The sequence below is a fragment of the Takifugu rubripes genome, chromosome 17 (genome assembly GCF_901000725.2).
Source record: "Takifugu rubripes chromosome 17, fTakRub1.2, whole genome shotgun sequence".
Classification (NCBI taxonomy): domain Eukaryota; kingdom Metazoa; phylum Chordata; class Actinopteri; order Tetraodontiformes; family Tetraodontidae; genus Takifugu; species Takifugu rubripes.
Genome location: NC_042301.1, coordinates 10,327,377 through 10,346,447, shown reverse-complemented (window position 1 = coordinate 10,346,447; position 19,071 = coordinate 10,327,377). Strand labels below are relative to the sequence as shown.

At 44.4% G+C, this 19,071-nt stretch overlaps 2 protein-coding genes across 3 annotated transcripts in view; both read left to right on the top strand.

Annotated features, from left to right (window-relative positions):
• tmprss6 (transmembrane serine protease 6) overlaps positions 1-4,484 on the top strand; it is a 9,618-nt gene extending 5,134 nt beyond the window's left edge. For both annotated transcript variants that reach the window (XM_029851350.1, XM_029851349.1), the window contains 8 exons: positions 247-389; positions 527-625; positions 872-985; positions 1,417-1,533; positions 1,678-1,846; positions 2,971-3,248; positions 3,871-4,007; positions 4,081-4,484. In XM_029851350.1, coding sequence (XP_029707210.1) covers positions 247-389; positions 527-625; positions 872-985; positions 1,417-1,533; positions 1,678-1,846; positions 2,971-3,248; positions 3,871-4,007; positions 4,081-4,245 — 1,222 coding nt within the window. In that variant the 3' untranslated portion in view covers positions 4,246-4,484. The remainder of the gene's footprint in view (positions 1-246; positions 390-526; positions 626-871; positions 986-1,416; positions 1,534-1,677; positions 1,847-2,970; positions 3,249-3,870; positions 4,008-4,080) is intronic.
• A 4,647-nt stretch (positions 4,485-9,131) lies between these two features.
• Positions 9,132-14,606, top strand: c1qtnf6b (C1q and TNF related 6b). The gene is made up of 3 exons (XM_003978666.3): positions 9,132-9,262; positions 11,268-11,459; positions 12,797-14,606. The coding sequence occupies exons 2-3, from the start codon at positions 11,279-11,281 to the stop codon at positions 13,342-13,344; spliced, it is 729 nt and encodes a 242-aa protein (XP_003978715.2). The 5' UTR covers positions 9,132-9,262; positions 11,268-11,278; the 3' UTR covers positions 13,345-14,606.
• Positions 14,607-19,071: the final 4,465 nt, after the last annotated feature.

The window sequence follows — 19,071 nt, the reverse complement described above, 5'->3', positions numbered from 1 at the left end:
AAATGTAAAGCCACTCTCTCACTCCCAGATCCACAGAGAAGAGACAGAAGATGTGTGTTGGAATCCATTCCTTATAGTTAACACTGCGCACTGTCAGAAAGCTGTCTGTTTTATAAAAATCTTCCAAAACCAAAGACAGAAGAAACAAATTACGGGTGATAAACAGCAGGGGGCAGCAGTGTGTCGTGGATGGAAGGATGGATAGGTGGATGAAACAGCTGGTGTTTTTGTGCTTTTCCCCCCCAGACTATGTGGTACCAGGAGCCTTCAGCCGTACACTGAACGTCTCTTCCTGCTCTCCAGCACCGCCACCGTTGTTATGACATCCGAGGTGTCCCTCACAGGGCCGGGCCTACAGCTGCGCTACACAGTCTTCAACCTCTCAGATCGTAAGCCGGAAGCAAGAGACTTAAAGAGAGTCAGAAATGAGGATAAACTCCTCTGCAAGTATTGATGTTTAACCAGTGTTTGTGTGTGTGTGTGTGTGTGTGTGTGTGTGTGTGTGTGTGTGTGTTTTGTTTTAAAGCATGCCCTGGGCAGTTTCTCTGCAGTACCAATGGGCTGTGTGTTTCTGCCTGTGATGGAATCAAGGACTGTCCAAATGGTCTTGATGAGAGGAACTGTGGTATTTTATCTTTAAAATTAATTTATCTCAATCTTAAATGAACTGACATACATCAGGAAATATACGACCTTTCCCTTCAATAAAAGAAACATTGACATTGAGCTGTTTTTAAGGCGGTTTTTTTAAATCTGCCCATTAATTCTAAATCACCGCAGAATAATCACAATTTCACTGAATATCCAAGTCTCAAAATGACAAACCAGTGATGTAACTTTCAAATGAAAATGATCAGCATGTGTGTTTCAGTGTGTGTGGCACAGTTCCAGTGTCCAGAGGACAGCCAGTGTGTGGACTATTACAAGGTGTGTGACCATCATCCAGACTGCCTCGAGGCCTCGGATGAGATGAACTGCACAGCTGGTAACACATCTTCATTTTAACCTCTGTTTAAGCATAGAGCTAAAGGAACTCAAACTCATTCCATTTACTTTTACCCAACATAAGATACATTTTTATCTTTATCTAGCTTTGTCCTCTACTGGACATAATACATATTACCTTATATTATTGCCCATGGCAAGAAGGTGACAGTAGCTTATTTAAAGGTGTAATCTATTGCGATTGGTCCAAAAAGTTCTCCTCATACTGACAGTGCCCTCTATGGATCTTTCACTATAGACAATTTTAAGAGTATCAACTTAGGGTTGTTGTTATTCATCTGCCCATGCATGCAGCAAACAGCAGTCTGCAGAATAAAGTCCCATTGTGGCTAAAGAGACTGGCAGGATGCACAGCAAACATAGTGTAATTATAGTCCGCAACATTGTGCTGCCATGCTTGTGTGTGTTTAGGTGTGGAGTGTACAGATCTGACCTACATGTGTGCTGATGGAACCTGTCTAAAGAAGCCGAATCCTGAGTGTGATTTTGTTTCTGACTGTCCTGATGCGTCTGATGAGAAACAATGTGGTGAGCAAAACATGCTGGATTCGCTCTATAATGCAGTTTAGGTGTGTTCCCTTGATTGTTGATTACATTTCTATTATCCAGTTGAAACAGAACATTTACGCAATAAAAAGCATTGATACTGTGTGTCTACTGTGCATATTACAGATTGTGGCCTGAGGCAGTTCTCCAGTCGCATTGTGGGCGGGACCAATGCCGCAGAGGGGGAGTGGCCATGGCAGGCCAGCCTGCAGGTCCGGGGTACCCACATCTGTGGGGGTGCACTGATAGCCAGCCAGTGGGTGGTGTCAGCCGCTCACTGTTTCTACAACGATGGGTAAGAGCAGAAAGAGAAAGGAAGGAGATGTGAAAGTGTCAGAACATCTTTACACATCTTTCAGCTCTTTCTTTACCCCAATGAACCCATATACCCAGTGCATAACTGCGGGAGGTACACCAAGCAGCCTGTCAAACTCACATTCCATCTTGCCCTCACTCGTGGCAGGACTTCGTCACCACCCTTGTGCAAGCCACCCTTTCTGGTTGAGAATCCAGCTGTTTCACCCTCGGCTGCAAGCCACCCCAGTACATGCTGAAGGTCCTGCCTTAATGAAGCCAACATCATCTGCAAAAAGCAGACATTAGATTCTGTGGGTCCCAAATCAGGCTACCTGTAGCCCTTTTCTATGCCTAAAATTTCGTAAACATTTTGAACAAAACTGGTCACAAAGGGCAGTCCCGTCTGAGTCCAACATGTGCAATGTGAACCAAGCACCTGCTCCGGTCGAACAGCTCTTAACAGGGGTCCATACTTGCGAAGCACCTCATGGCTGAATGCCTTCTCCAGATAAACAAAACACATGTAGACTGATTTTGCAAACTCCCATGAACCCTCAACCGCCCTGTGTAGAGGGTATAGAGCTAGTCCAGTCTTTCATGACCAGGATGAAATCCGTAATTTTCCTCTTGAATCCAGAGTTCAACTATTGGGCGCATGATCTTCTGCAGTTACCTGGCGTAGGCCTTCCCAGGGAGTCTAAGTGTGATCCCAGTGTAGCTGGAACACACTCCCCCTTTTGAAAAAGAAGTATCACCACCAGAACCCATGCTGTGGATGGAGGTCAATCTAGTCGGTACGTCTCAACCTTCCCCACAAGCTTCAGCTCCTCCCTCCCTCAGCGAGGCCATGTGCCTACAGACAGAGTTTTGGTCGGAAGATTTGGTCACTGGGTCCCTACCACGAAAGCCACCCAAACACATTCCAATAACATCTCATGAACTTTCCCGTGGGTAGTAAGCCAATGTTGTGCTGAACTGTGGGTCCCATGGACAGAGACCCTGGCACTGGGTCCTTATCTTTAAGCCCTGGCAATGCCAATCTGGGCAATGTGAAGATCCTGTTTTCTTAAGACACAATAAGGAATTTTCCTTCTCACTCAGAAACTCTTTGTCCCCCTACAGTCTGTACTCTCCTTCAATGTGGACGGTCTACCTGGGGAAACTCCTTCTAAACCGCAGCAGCCCCACCGAAGAGGTTGCCCGAGTTCAGCAAATCCACCTTCATCACTACTACGATGGTGAAACCAACGACTATGACCTGGCATTGCTGAAACTGGACCGTACCGCCCCCGCAGTGCGGGCCGGGCATGCTTGGCCAGCCTGCCTGCCTCCGCCCACTCACCAGCTGGAGCCGGACCTTCTCTGTTGGGTCACCGGCTGGGGGTCTCTTCAAGAAGGAGGTGTGAACAGAGACAAACAGATAAAATGTCAAAATCAGGCATTTATTTTGCAATGCAGGACTTCACAGGACAGTTGGGTTTTGAAATGTAATGTTTTGAAATGTAATTTTTCAAGGTCGATGTTAGATTGTGTGCTTAGTGGGTTATGTCACTTACACCCCAAAGAGAAGAGTGAAATGTGCCTGCTGGCAAAAATCATTTTCAAAGGAAGTGGTTTTGGGTGACTTTTGCAGCAGAAATAAGTAGGAAACGGAAAGAGGGTTGGGTACACGGCAAATACAAAAAGTATATTTAAAGGAAAGAGGTGATAAAAAGATGTGGGTCTAAACATGCAGGCTGTGGTCTCAGGGGAAATTGCTGTGCAGGGAACTTTTGTAAAGGTGACAGAAACCCACTTTAAGCACCAACAGACCAACAAACATTGCAAAAGAAGAATGTAAATTGTGTGTTTACCACCATTCTATTTACAACATTTTTGTTTGCGCAGCCATGTTGGAAAAGATCCCTCTTCAGTTTTAGAGGTCACCTTTTGATGGGACAACAAGATATCTGAGCTGTCTTTTGGCTTCATAAATTGATGTGTTTTCCCCCACACTCTCACCTGTTCCTCCACACTCCTCAGGTAAGGTCAGTAATGTCCTTCAGAAGGTGGACGTCCGCCTGGTGAGTGAGGAAGCCTGCATTCGCTCCTACGGCCACATGGTCACTCCCAGAATGCTTTGCGCTGGTTACCGCAGTGGAGAAAAAGATGCCTGTCAGGTATGGCAAAAACATATTGCACTACATATTTTCAGATCCATGATAGGTGTAAAACATTACCTTTTCCTGTTAGGGAGACTCGGGCGGGCCCCTGGTTTGCCAGGAGCCGTCGGGCCGCTGGTTCCTTGCTGGAGTGGTCAGCTGGGGCAAAGGGTGCGGCCGTCCGGACTTCTACGGCGTTTACACTCGCATCACCAGACTCACAGGTTGGATCAAACAGGTGATCAGCAGCCCCTGAGCTGCTGACAATTAACTTTAATAAAAACATTAACAGCATTTCTGAGCCAGCTGTCAGGTTGGAAAACCATGGAAACCCTAATTCTGTTACCAGAAATTTAAAAAAACCCTCAGTGCTTTTGCACTCTGAAAAATCCAAGAAACTAAACTCAAAGTCATTTAAAAGTTGCTTTTTCTCTTGTAATACCGGTACTTGTTCCTCCACTTTTCTAATAAAGTTTGCAGTTTTCTTCACTCGCATTTTTTGATTCGAGCTGTTTTGTCCTCAAGTTTTAACCGATGTGGCCTTTTGATATCGTTAAGGAGGAAAAGCTTCTGATTTAATCTAAATCCAACCACAAGGGGGCGAGCATCTTTTACATTTCTCTCATATCCATTATTTTAGACAGTGTGACTGTTTGAAATGTTTGTTCATGCAGTTTTAAATGGGATTATTTATTTACCCAACCAAACAATTCCTATTTATATTTGTATATGAGGTAGAAGCATGTAAACGCAGAGAAAGAGTGAGTGAGACCAAACCTGCTGCGGAGGGGAGCCATGTGGAAAAAGCAGCCTCAGCATGGGATGTTGATTAAATTGTGGACGTCAGCTTACGTTTTACTGAGACTGAATCAGGAGGACAGATGGAGCTGGTCTCATTCCAGTCAGGCGGGACAGTGTAATGTATGTCATCCCCTAATGCGAGCAGACACTGACTGCAATGTTTACAAGACATAAGAAGAAAGAGAGTAAGCAGAAACTTTATTTTAGGTGTATTTTCCACAGGGGCAGGTTCTAAAAGTCCTGATGACCTCTACATCTGCAGCTAAATGCTCGACTGAGCTTCGGCCCTATCATAGTCTCAGAATAGGCTAATTATATACCGGTAACAATAGCTATAAAGTGCTCTTTCTGACCACCTGAGATTAAACTTGTTTTGTATAGCCAGTCGGTGGGTGGATGTGTGAATACCGTTCTTATCGCTTCGCTGCCATCTGTAGATGGGTTAGGATACTCCACCTTCAACATGAGAGACTTTATGACATGAATTATTTAAAGAATGCTGATTGTTTGATGCATGTAAAACTACTGAAAAAACAGTTAATGGCTGAAATTAGTGTCTGTTGGGTATTCTTTTATGCGGGGGGGGGGGGGGGGGGGGGGGGCTGGTTCAGGTTTGAACTGGGGGCTGTTTAATTTGCAGTCAAATGCTCAGTGAGCAACATGGAGACGAGCCCAACAGGCTGCTGAATGTGGGCAGTTTTATCACTTTCAGGCTCGAAACGCTCCACACGCTCTGACGGAAAATGATGGAAAAAAAAAAACAATATTCTGCTGGTCTCTTGTTCCAAACAAACAGTCCCTGTTTAGAAATTCAAGTGTCCAGGCCAAGTATGAAAACACCCTGAGGCAGCATTTAACAGGCTCTCTGACCTCGGACCCTCCACCAGCAAGGCTTCCGTCACACAACTCTGGGATCCCAGCCAACTTTGAACACCACATAAACCCTTAAAAGACATTGTTAAAAGACATTTTAACAATGTCTAAATGTGCATGAACGGCTCTAAAGGTGTGATCCATCAGATTCCTGACAAGTTTCTTCAAAACATTCAAGTTTGAACAGTTTCCTGATGTTCAACCTCAAATTTGGGGTGAAGTATTACCGTACAAGTATGACATTCTGATGAAATTAAAAGAAAAAAACAGAGAAAATGATAAGTAAATAAAAGAGCTAATACGAAACAGCTGGCAGACTATCTTGGAGATGTTGAGAACTGGTAGCTTTGGAAACAGCAATGGTCTGCTCTCTCTCTTTCTTTATTTTGTAGTCAAAACCATGTTTTACATCTCCCCATGGTTCCCCAGGGCTCCTCTTCCTCTCCCTACTCCTAGTGATGGGCTGTGCAGCGGAGGGCTGTGCGGTTCAGATTTATCGTGGGAGTCGTGGTTACACAGGGAGAGAGGGAGGACGTGGGAGGAGGGTGTGTTTGTGTGTTTGTGTGCAATGGAAAGACACATGCAGCAACTCCAGATTTAAGGGGAGGCTCATTTTAAACACACGCAGCACGTTGATAATAATAATTTACTTCTGTTGGAAATAATTTTGTCATAGAGAATTTTTTCAGTAATTTCATTACTGCTGTCTTCCAAAAGCTTCGGCAGCTTTATGGTCCTGCATTAAAGGGTTACAGCACTAAAAGGCACTTAAACTAGAGCACTTTAAACATTCACGACTAATAATGTTGTTAAAATCTGACATCACATCGTCAGGGGATTATGGTGAGTTATGGTAATATGGCGTTTAACCTCCATTAACAGGTATGTTTAAAGGTTGGGATTCATTTATGTTGCTGTAAAAAGCTCCAAAAGGAGCTGCAGCACAAAAACAGAAACAAACCACAAACGATAAAGGTTTCTAATCTTTTCCTGCCCTTGATTTTGCAAGATTAAACTGTCAAAAAGCAAAGGAAAAAACAAATCTGAAAACATTTTGGAGGAAAATGAAATTTTGATATCTAATTAATATTTTCCTCAATTTTCTTCCAGACTCAAAGTATCGCTGGATTTTGACAACCAAACATGTCTCAAACATGTCTCATAGCCCCAAGTTTCCTCTGCTGAACAAGACGCAGAGTTCAGCAGTGTGGAAGATAAGCAGAAAGGCTTGATATTAATCTGACAGTGCAGCAACAGTGGCTGTAGCTGGAGGCAGGAAGCAAGCTCAGACACATTCCAGGTCCAAGAATATAGAGGCAGCAGGGCTGCCAGAAAAAGGAAGGCGTACATCCCACACATTTCCTTCGTTTTCAAGGATACGTAATAATCACTGCTGATACTTTAACAGCTTAGCTTTTACACATGAACATGTTGGCATGCTGTTAAGATAATTATATTTATCAAAGGAAAATTAATCAATCAACGTTCCGATCATGAATTCACCAGGGACTATAGGCTGAAATAGGCAGACCGGCACCTCTGCAGCTGGGGAAAGGCTGAGTTCATGTGAGTCACACTTGCCAAAGAGGGATAGTAGCGCTGCAGCCTTTATTTCATTAGCCCCCGTTAACCAAAAACTTGGGCAAATGTGCAGAGATAAAAATGCTTTATCCCATGTGTCTCCCATCTCTCACCGCCTATTAATAGACTACACTTCCTGTGTGTCTAAACACACAGTTTATCAGCCAATGATCATTTCATGTTAAAAAAATGTCATGTTTTTCACAGTACAAGCCTTCCTCCAACCAGAAAATTCATATTAGCTGCACCAAATATATGGTTACAGCCATTTTTTTACAACCTGGAATAAGTTTTGCTATGTGTGCCACTGCTGGTTAGTGTTAGCAGACAGATGCCATCACGTTCCCAGTTCAACAACCATTGTATTGACCTCTGACCTGTGGAGAATCAAATGTTTGGAACGAGGACCTGATTACACTTTAAACATACAGTCATATGTTTTTTGCTCCATTCCTCCTCCCTAAAGGTTTAAGAATGCTGTAAAACTCTCTTTATTTAACGTCGCTGAAGCTAAAAATTAGAAATAACTTTCAAGCTCAAATCTGGCAGAACCTTTGATGAGATTGCCGAAGACATCCCAGGAAGAGCTGCATGTTCATTCATGTGTCCTGACTGCTGAAATGACAAGTGAGCAATGACAAGTGTAACACTACCCTCATTATTACCAGCGTGACCTGACACCGTCGTAAAGCTAACCCCGACTTTAACCTTCGCTCAGCACATGATGGTAAATTCAGTTCTGATTAACTGAAGCACGATTTACCAAAAATATGGATGGTGGCGAAGTCAGACCTGACAGGGAGATTAATGTCTAGATTTGTCAGACGGATTCCAGATGTGTGAAACATGTCTGGGGAGTCTAAGCAGCTCAGAGAGGTGCAGCTGCTGATGAGCGGTCTTTACGAGGCAGTCTGGGTGCTGCGTAATTAGCTGTTTTCACCATCAGACCCATCCTTCACATACGCCCCAACTGGCTCCAGACTGAGACCGCTACAAAGGAGTGCTCCAATTTGACTCTTATTAGCTGGAATCCCCCAGTGTTTCATCAGCACGGCCTTTATGGCTGTTTGATGGAGTCTTCTTACATCTGATGGTCTCCGGAATGATAATGAGGATGCTGGTTGAACTGGTGTAACTGGATACGTTCAGTTCAGCCCGTTTATGGAGTCAGTAAATGTAAGGTTGATCTCCACATTAGCGAGAGTGGCCACGACACCGTCCGTCAGGGTTCAGGTCTGAAATCCAGTTGGCTCAGTGGCTCAAATGCAGATGGAGACTCCCAGATGTCAGTCTGGCTGCTTGTTCTGCTACATCTGGACAAAAGCATAACAAAGTGGAAAATTGTTACTTTCAGCTAAAAGGAACAGAATACGAACTGTTAACAGGAAGTACTTAATTATCTAAACTCCAGCAACTGTACGAATGACATCAGAAACCCCTAAACTGCTGCATCGTGGGTGGATTTTCATGCAGGTTGGTGAGGAAGTCCCACCCTACTTCGGTCAATCCAAACTCTGCAGACACTAAGACGGAATGCAGCCCAGTTACTTTTGACTTTCAGAACTGGAACGCCGTGGGGGAATGTGACTCACTGACACAATTAAGCAAAATGAGAAAAGAAGGTGGGCGCATGAGGGATGGCTGACCTCAATATGTGTTTGGATGAAAGTTTCCTGTGCTGTATTTAGCTCCCTGAGGGCACAGCAGACCTGGCTGAGGGGTGACAGCCTGGGGGAACCATTTTTATTTTGTGGTCTGGAGGATATTTTGAACTCCTTAACTTCAGCATTAAACCAAAGTGTGAAAATGAAGCTGGGAAATGGGGCTGTAAATGTCTGGAAACGAGAGGAAGTCAATGTAAAGGCCCTACAAAGACAGCTGTGCAAGACTGTGTGTACGTGTATGTGCTGGGGCCACAGAGGGAGGGAGGATAGAGCAGAGAGCCAGTTTGCTCCTCAGTAGTTCCTCCTCTCTCAGCCTGACACCAGCAGTCGCCTTTTGTCCTCCTCTGAAATCAGGTAAGAAAAACCTCCGGACTCTCTGACACCACATGTCAACAACGTCTTGGCGTAATTCCGCTGCGTAATTCTCAGATTACCAAAGAGGGACTTTGAGGAGCAGTCGGCTTCAGCGTGCCTGCATAGATGTGTTGGAGTAGAAAAAAAAGTTCTGAATGTGCTAACTCAGCAGATTGTTGGTTTTAATTTTTAAGTTACAGCTGATATTGGCGTGCACGATCACTTTCTGACTTAATGGTTTCATAATTTGATGTGCCTCTCTCTCTCTCTGTCTCTCTCTTATCTGCGAGCCAAACTGATGCTTCGGTGTTTGGCGTGCTTTGTAGACGTGGCTGCTGACATGCATCCATTACTGTGGTTCATTTTAAGCAGTGTTCCTGTGTGTCAGGTCGGTGCGCGCAGCAGCTCGCCCATATGTGCTGCTCCGCCGGGGTCGTCGCGGTTGTTTAGGTGAGGAGGGGGTCAAGGTCAGTGAGGTAACTTATGATGCAATGAACTCGCGCACCGTCAGCAAGAACGCATCAGGAATTATCTGACAGGAGGGCTTTTCCTTGCAGCAGTTGTGGGAGACAAATTTAATGTAAATCTCCAGACACTTTGAGGGATTTCTTGAAACTGGCCAACTTTAAAGATGGACTTCTTAGAAAATTCTCACAAAGTGCATTACACAACTAAACTTGCACACTTGTGTTGTTTTAATGCTTAATTGCCACTTTGCCTGCTGTTTTACTATCCATACAGCTGCACAACATAAAGAACTCGCTGCTTTCACAAGAATGTGCAATTTGATATGAAGCCAAGGACTCGGGCTGCAAAAACAAGCTCTAAACTGAAAACTAAAGCTGGAGTTTTCCCTTAACTGAGGAGCTCCATGTGTAGGAGAATCCCAGTTTAGGTTTACCATACATGCCCGGAGAGCTGTTGCAGTCATTGCAGATGATTATAGAAATCACATAATTTATTGACGTTTCAAGGATTTCTTGTCTAACTTCAGGCATCTGGCTTGCAGCAGCAGTCATTAATATTGACACAATTACTGTCTTGATTGATTTTTATTGTCAATAGTCGTAAAATATTGTGCCAGTGTTCCCGTTTGTCGCAGCCCATCGCCTCCTGTTAAGGCCCCAGAGAACCTCCCACTGATCTCAGGATGGAGGGGGCAGAAGGATAGAAAGTGGCTTGCAGGGAGCTCTAAATGTGGGAGAGCATAAAGAAACCCAAAGCTTTGGGGAATGCAGGAAAGTTATTCTCCCTCACTGCTCTGTGCCTCATCACTTGCTTCCCACAGCTCTCAGCAGCTGTTTCCTGCAAACAAATCCTGATAAACTTGCTGTACACCCCCTCCCAAACAAAGAAAGCAAAACTTTACTGATTATGGGGCATCTGTTCTCATAAAAATGCTAATCTAGAGGACAGTGTGCATGAGGTTTAATCAGAACTATGCATAGATTCATTCTGCACATGTGCCTCTGGTTCAGGGGCAAGATGAGATCTGCTCAATATGTGTTCAATTGTGACAGTAAGCAGATTTCTTTTCACATATTCCATTCAAGTTATATGGATTCCATATGAAAAGTCTATACTTGGAAGATTATAGTGGATCCCTACAGTGTGACTGAGATTTACAGCTAAAATATCTAGCTAACACAAACCGTTCTGCATTGCTAAAAGTATGAACACACACATGAACACACACATCCATTAGTTTCGGAGTTGCATCCAAATACGAAGACTGATCTGGACCCAGACTATAGAATCAGAGCCAGATCACATTTGGCTAAGAGAAAGTGGAAAATACAGCCCAAACAAAGGGTTGAACAGCCAGGATGAACACTGACTGATGGTTTTTACAGTAGGCTAATGCTCGATTCACCGGACTTTTCCTTGATCAAAAGGAAAACTTATGATAGTACTTAAACACTGCAAGTGTCCTTTTGTCTCCTCGGAGAAAGAGTCAAAACCAAACCAAATCAGTTTGAACATACTTGTATTTGTTCCAATCCAGGTCCCGTCGCCATGTTGAATGTGTGTTTGAGGCTGCTTGTGCTCTTCCCACTGCTTTGCTGCGTGCCGTCTCCATCCAGACCCCCATCCAGAATCTGCAGGCGATGCTGTGACTTCCAGGAGTCCCCAGCCAGCGCGGCTCAGTACCAGATCCCCGAGGTCCGCACCGTCATCAACATGACAATCCTCAAAGGTAGCCAGAACCAGGACTAAGGGTCCGTTATTTTCCAAATGGATGCACATTGTCAGACTCCCTGTTTCCTGATTTGTTGTTCTTATATGTTTGGGCTCAGTGAGTCAGGACAGAAAAACAACTGATCGAAATCTGTTACTAACATCCCCAAACCGCGCAGTCACATCTAGAACATCTGCGTCTAATATGAGAGGCCTCTTGGCTGAGAGAGTAGCTCAGTCCAGATGATGTGTCATCATTCTGCCCTCCACCCTGGACTCCTCTGGTACTTGACCAAGCCAAATCTGCTCCAACCCGCATGGAAACCCTCAGCTATTCAGGCTGGAGAGGCTGTTTCTTCTTGTTTTAGGCAGGAACGGTCCAAGTGCACACACACTTCTGGAATATTTAAGGAGTGTGCACACACCCAAGTCCATGTCTTTGTAATGCAATGTTTTTAGGAAGGTGCTTTATCTCCTTCACCCTCCTGTTAAGCAGATTTTCCTGTTGTTAATCACGTCACTAAAGGTTTCTGTCAGATCTGCTCTGTCCGCTCGCTTATTTGTCGGTTCGTCAGTTCATTATAAATGGTGTGGCAATAATAATGGTCAAACATTTACGGTACAGGATGCAATTTTCTCCCTGTCTCTGCCTGTTAGTCATTGCTCATTAAAAAAGCTCCAAGCCTACAGACTACTCATTGTAATTACTCTTGTAATTGGGGGAGCTGTTCGTGGCTACCGGGGACACAAATATAGACATAACATGATCTCACTGCATAAACTACAATAGAAACCTGCTCATCCAGGCCTGAGACAAACCCATACCTTGAAATGCTCCCTTTCAACAGTCACTTTGCATTTGGAACCTTTTCAAGGCCTCAAAAACGTGGCTTCTATATCCAGGAGGACCCAAGGTTGCAGGTTGCAGAGGAAGAAAGCAGTGTGGAAAATATTCTCTCCATCTTTGTTTCCTTCTGTTGTCCCTCCTTCTCCTATTCTTGTTCATGGAGTAGCTAAATGAGCAGTGACAATCCAGTTTGTTTACATCTGAAGGCGGCAGTAAGAATCTTCCCCAGCCGCTAACATTTCATTCAGCAGCGGTGACAGGAGGATGTACGACAAGCTCATCCATCATTTTAAAAGCCTGCTGTCACCTCAGATCTAAATTTAAAATCCTGGAGTTCAGTTTGTGTGACAGAATAACAGAACACAACCAGGAAGGAAGGAATTAAGAAGGGAGGGAGGGAAGGAAGGAAGGAGGGAATGTCTATTGCAGTTCTTCCTGGTTATAGAAGAAAATATTGAGATGAAAATGGTTTTGCATCTTTTTACTTGTGCTTTTCTTTATCCATGCAGGCGATAAAGGAGACAAAGGGGACAAGGGCACACCTGGAAAACCTGGGCTAGAAGGACCTCCAGGTGCCCGAGGACCCCCTGGGTCTAAAGGCAGCAAAGGCCAGGTGGGGGCCCCTGGAGACCCCTGCAAAATCCCTCACTCTTCCTTCTCTGTGGGACGGCGCAAGTCCCTCCACAGCGTGGAGTACTACCAGGCGCTGGTGTTCGACACGGTCTTCGTCAACGTCCACGAGCACTTCAACATGTTCAAGGGAAAATTCTACTGCTACGTGCCGGGCATCTACTTCTTCAATGTCAACATCCACACCTGGAATTTCAAGGAAACCTACCTCCACCTGATGCACAACGACAAAGAGCAGGTGATCCTGTACGCGCAGCCCAGCGAGCGCTCCATCATGCAGAGCCAGAGCGTCATGATGGATCTGGCCCTGAACGACGAGGTCTGGGTTCGGCTTTACAAGCGCGAGAGGGAAAATGCGGTTTACAGCGATGACGTGGATGTTTACATCACCTTCAACGGATACCTGGTGGCACCGAGTGTCCAGTGAAAGACGGTGTATTCACTGCCGATTCAGCTTTTTTGCCAAGAAGAAAAAAAACTGGAGCGGACATTAACATTTGGTGCTTATTATTAATTCCTCTCAGAGTGGAGAGAATCGTTACGTGTTTCTTCAATGCCAAAATCACAAAAGGGCCAAAGGAAAAGCAGCAGAGCACACAATTAGGAAGGAATGCTTAATTACTTCCTTTGCACTACAAATACATTTTTGTACAAAGTTGATTTTCTTTCCTGCTTCTATGATCTGCTGCTTTACTTCCTGCATCAGAGACCGTTTAAAAGAATTTTCCGTTATTCAGGAATAAAAAAAACCTTCTGACTGATGTTTTGGACCAGTCTGCGTCGCTGGGACTTGCGTTGGTGTCCACCTTCCGCCCATCATCAGGGATCTGATCCATTGGTGCTGCAAACTCGCTGCCAAAAGCAATTCTCCCTCATGACCAGCGCATGTCCACGCCAACCTGGTGTCCCCCTGGGAGTGTTTGGGTGTGTTTCTGATTCAGACCCACTGGTGTCGAAGACAAGGGGGGAGACGTGAGTGGCCAAAATAAACACAGTTCTTCTGCCAAGGGCACGGTGCACCTGCGGCGGTGGGGCGCAGCGATCTGATTGGTTTGTTGCCATGGTTATTTCACTAATTCTCTGATTGACTTGTACAACTAGCAAAATCAGCTTTTCCCCAGCCTCCAGCAACAGAGGTGGAGCGGCGTCCTGTGATCGCACATCTGCATTCGATTCCCTGCATTAACAGTTTATTTATTCAGGGAAGCACAATCGGATTGGAAGTACAGAAAAACTGTGCACAGAAATTTTAAAAAAAACACTCACCCCAAGAACAGATGCGATCTTCTGAAACACACTGATCCCATTAGCTGCCTCGTGTACGGGAGCGTATGGAGTCGGAAGATTGTCCACAGGATGATGTTGAAGGAAAGTCTATCAAAGGTTGCAGCAGAAAGGACTTTTGGGAAGTCTCTTCTGCCGGCTACAGGTGCTGCTCACAAGTTCTGGATCATCTGGTCAGAGCTGTACCACTAAAACCCTCACCGGTTCATTGTTAACATATCAAGGTGAAGATCATTCATGAGAACTGCAGGAAGCCACAGTGGAACCACATACTTTAAGCTGCAGAGCAGTTTTTGTCCGTGTTCTAACAGTCCTGCATAGATGGATTTGTGGTTGTAAAGATTTCTCTTTGCTCGGCACCAAAGACCCTCTTTTTTTTTGATAAAATAAATGTTTTGCACATTTTGTCAGCTTTCTAATTTGTGAAAGAATTGCAGCATCTAGCTCAACACAAGGCCTTTCAACTGCGACACTCTAGCCCACAAAGGCAAAAAAAATAAAAATAATAATAAATAAAATTTGAGGATTAAGTCTGCAAAGCTGGTTAACTCTGCAACAAACAGACAAACTGACTCTGAAACTCACAGAGACAGGAGCATGCCAGCTCCATCTGTTGGGCCATATCTCTCCTATTAGCTGTAATTCCATCCTTGGGGAGCCTGGCAGCAGGAAAAGCAGACCGCGGTGTTGTAAATACTTTAAGCCTTGAGTAGAGATCTCAAAAGCTCTTGTGGGAAACAAAGAAGATTTTCTGAAGAGTTTCCTGGATGTTGTCCCAGTGTTCCAACAGGGCGACACCAGCTAAATGAGTCTTAAGAACTGCAGTTTTCTTTCTTTCATTATTTGACCACAATCAGGTGCAAATAATGTAAAAATAATGGAGGAAGTGTGTAATGAAACTGTCCGGACCAGGTTCCTGGACCATGTAGACATCATCCAGAAGCCATTTGCCAGTGAAGAGATAGATTTAGTTCAGGTGTCTGTATGGGTAAACCACATTCTTCTGTTGGCCCCCTGAGCTGTTTTTGGAAGGCTGTCATCAGGGCACGTCGAGACCCCTGGAGGGCGTTTTCATCTGCAAATATTTAAGCATATGTTCTCTCCACCCGAAGGGCTATTCAACACTTGCCTCACCAGAAAATGTGGAAACGCTCAACTTTCACGAACAATTACACGCAGATTAGCTAAAAATCACATTTCCAGCATCACAATTATGCCTCATTTTGGGCCATTTAGGTCGGCGATGGAAGATTAAGCCAAAGAAAGCTCAGTTTGCTCACATTTAACATGCATTTATTGAAGATGCGTCGTGGAAATAAGCAGACAGCGTCAGTCCTCTCAGACCTCTCAGCATTCTCCCTGCACATCTGCAGTTATGTAACTGAGTCAACTTCAACTCAGAAATTAAACTTTTGATGTTCTAAGACACTGAAGACTGTTAAAAGACTGATTTATTTAGGTCTTGAAGGCTGAGCCCTGCAGCTGACAGCAGATCTCAAGGCTGGTAACTGGAACAAGAAAGTCCTGAAGCCTGATCACAACCATGTGACCTCTGACCACGCTCATCTGTCACAAAGAGAAAAGACCGAAGAGCGAAGGAGGAGGACACGGAGGTATAAATCCTTTACTGGTCCAGATCGCCCAATAAAATAACAAAACGACACCCCTATAAAAAAGAAAAGCTAACAGGCCCTGGTTTCCCCATCTAGAGAGAAATGCAGCAGAGAGGCAGGCTGAGACGCAGCTCCCTCACCTCTTAGACAACCTGCAGGATCTTTAAGAGTGACAACATGTCAGCTAATGGAGCTGCAGCGAGCTCACTCTGTGAAACTTCTGCCTGTAGAAAAGGTTTCCTGTTACGTTTTCTCACCTGCTGTGTTCTTAGCGCCTCTGCTAACAATGCTAACAATATTAACAGCTGGAGGTGCCGTTGTCTCCTCTTAAAACATTGTTGCTCTCCCTCTAGCTAAAAGCAAACTAGAACCAACTGGACCACAAAATCCATCCCTGCTGAAGCTGCTGCAACATGGATGTGGATCAGAAGAAGAGATAAAACGGATCTTGTAAAGCTAAATCATCAAAAATGTATACTTGTATACCCAGCCGGGAAAATACAGTGGCTGAATATCTTGGCTAAATACAGTAAAAGCAATATTGAATGCACATTTATACTCAGTTTATACAGTCTTCTAGGATTCAGGATTTTAGAACCAATATCCGTTGATAAGGCAAGCATTAAATTGTCTTTAAACAGAATTTAACAGAATTGAATAACCGATAATAGCTATGAGGTTGCGATCCCTCTGAATCTGCCAAAGCAAACCACTTTCCGTTCATGTCATCTTACCATAATCCAACAAATGCATGTTTTCTGTGCTGTGCAAGTGCCTTCGCTCACCTCATTAAGCTGTCACCTTTTCTTGCTTCTGGCTGGATAAAGGAGCTCTTTGGTCGTCAACGGCTGATAGACCTCCATCATGACTGGAGGCAGCACAGCAGGTGTTTCAACTGCCGCCCTGCGTTGGTGCTGTGGAGGTGAATGCGCACGTATCAGGAACTTTGCTGTTGCCGTCAGGTGTGAACTGACAGATGACGGCCGTGACGGGAGATGCACGGTGATGAGTTTGTCTAACCCAGGCATAGGCAAACTAAGGCCCGGGGGCCACACGCGGCCCGTTAAACGTTTTAATCCGGCCCGCCAAACTTGAAAAATTAAATGAATAAACCTTGTTAATGTTAAAATTTCACTGCAATTCTGGTGTTTTCCCACTAGAAAAAAGACAGTCAGGAGGAGAGTGATGGTGATATCCTGAAGGATAACAGAACTTTCAGTGCTTTAAAATAGAAATGGTTATTAATTTTTTTTAAAAAGGCACATTTTATTCATTTGATTTTAAGTGTTTTAAGACTCATTCCAAAGTCAGATATTTTGTTGTAATGCTTCTCTTCATTTTCATTTGAAATTAAAGCACATGTTTTCTCCATATCCCAAGATGTGTATTTTTTCTCCAATGAGGTGAGGTTACCAAAGCACTCCATCCATCCATCTGCTCCTGGTCCGGCCCCTTTGTCAAATGTTAGAACCCATTGTGGCCCACGAATCAAAATGTTTGCCCACCCCTGGTCTAACCTGTGAGGAGACAACTCCAAACTATCTCCTTTAATTGACCCAATAAGTTCAAATGTAATGACTCAATTCCTAAAATGTGACTTTTGTGGTGAAATATCACACCAAATAAATCCACATTTCAATTGTTTGTTAATGAAATGCAGGTGGAGTCAGACGCAAGGAAATATTTAAAATTGCATTCTCTGAGTGTCAAATGGATGTTGACCGAAGGGAAGTTCGACCTACAAGCAACAACCAAGGGAAACTAACTGAGCAGAAAAACGAGCTTACTTCCCATTGTAGCATATGATCATGTCTGATTAGGAGAAGCACCAATGTGTTATTTGAGCAAATAAGTTTATAAAAACTCAGCATGTTTGTTTCAAACCTTTTGATCTGGGTTGGAGAAACTCACATTTTTCTGTGCTGAGCTCCCACCCCTGCACTCCTGCCTGCATTCATTTAACGTGCACACACACCCCCAACCTTTCTGGCTGCATTGCTCTCCTCTGTGCTGGAAAATGATAGAGCAGCGTGCCGACCCCTCCCTGCCTCAGAAATAACTGTACCAAAATACACACACGCACCTCCATCATCATACAGAAGCTAACCCGTCTACTGAGCCAGAGGTCATCAGTAATCACAGCAAATCTGGCTCTGCTGCAGCCCCCCAGAGTCTTCCATCTGCAGGAGGGGAGGCATGTCCCATCCCTGTTGCTCACACACACACACACACACACACACACACACACACACACACACACACACATACACACACACAACACAGGTCTCCGTCCCCCAGCAGCCTGGATTTATCTTCTATTTTGGTGTCATTCCATCTAAACTTCACAGGAAAAAAAGATGCACAGGCACTGCGGGAGGCAGAGGAACACAAACGTAATCATATTTAGAAGCAGGCAGAGCAGTCGGTGCCATGGCGATGAAGATGGAAGATGACAGGAACACAGGCTGGGAGTGAAGCGGAGCGCTCCAGTTTGATGGGAAGTCAACAAACACAAAAGCGAACGATGCTTTATTCATCCTCCTGTATATTTGAATACATTAAATTGTTTTTCTCTTCACTGCGATGCCTCCAGCTGCCGCTCCTTCTACGATGGGAAAAACAGCCACAAGCGAGCCGCATTACCACACAAATCAACATCCTTGTATTTGCAGAATAAAGATAAATATATAAGACTCGGCAGCTTCATCTTATTACGTCAGGGGGACTCACTTTTCCATGTGAAAATCAGTATTTGCGTAGGTTGTTGCTGCCTTAATTACAGCTAAATGTTAAGTGTGTTCATTAGTCAACACATGTACTTTGGGTCACGCATTGTAATCAGTTTAGACTAATTATCATTTGGTCTTTTTTTAACAGCTGGGCGTCCTTTTAATTCTCACTCAGAGGAGAAATAGCTGAATGCTAAAGTCTGGAGTGGTGAGAGACACTTTCATCATTGTATTGGATGCAGAGGTACCAGAACGCTGCAGGTCGGATCCCCTTGCTGTGTTTCCTGCAGGGCCAGCTTACCAGAACGCTGCAGGTCGGATCCCCTTGCTGTGTTTCCTGCAGGGGCAGCTCTGTTCATTCTTAGCGTGTCGCCGTTTCCTGCCTGAGTTCTAGGCTACTTTTCAACTGACATTTTAAATCAGTTTTCCATACGTGCCAACACAAGTCAGGGAGCAACTTGTTAATTTAAAGGAGGAATGCTGCTGAAATGCTAATGCTGCCATTAGCAATTATAAAAGAAACAAAGA

What these genes read in the sequence shown, in the direction of transcription:
- c1qtnf6b (XM_003978666.3), top strand. Translation starts at nt 11,279, where the DNA reads ATGTTGAATGTGTGTTTGAGGCTGCTTGTGCTCTTCCCACTGCTTTGC. An exon ending in CAACATGACAATCCTCAAAG is followed by an intron (nt 11,460 to 12,796) that starts GTAGCCAGAACC and finishes TTATCCATGCAG; the next exon opens with GCGATAAAGGAGACAAAGGG.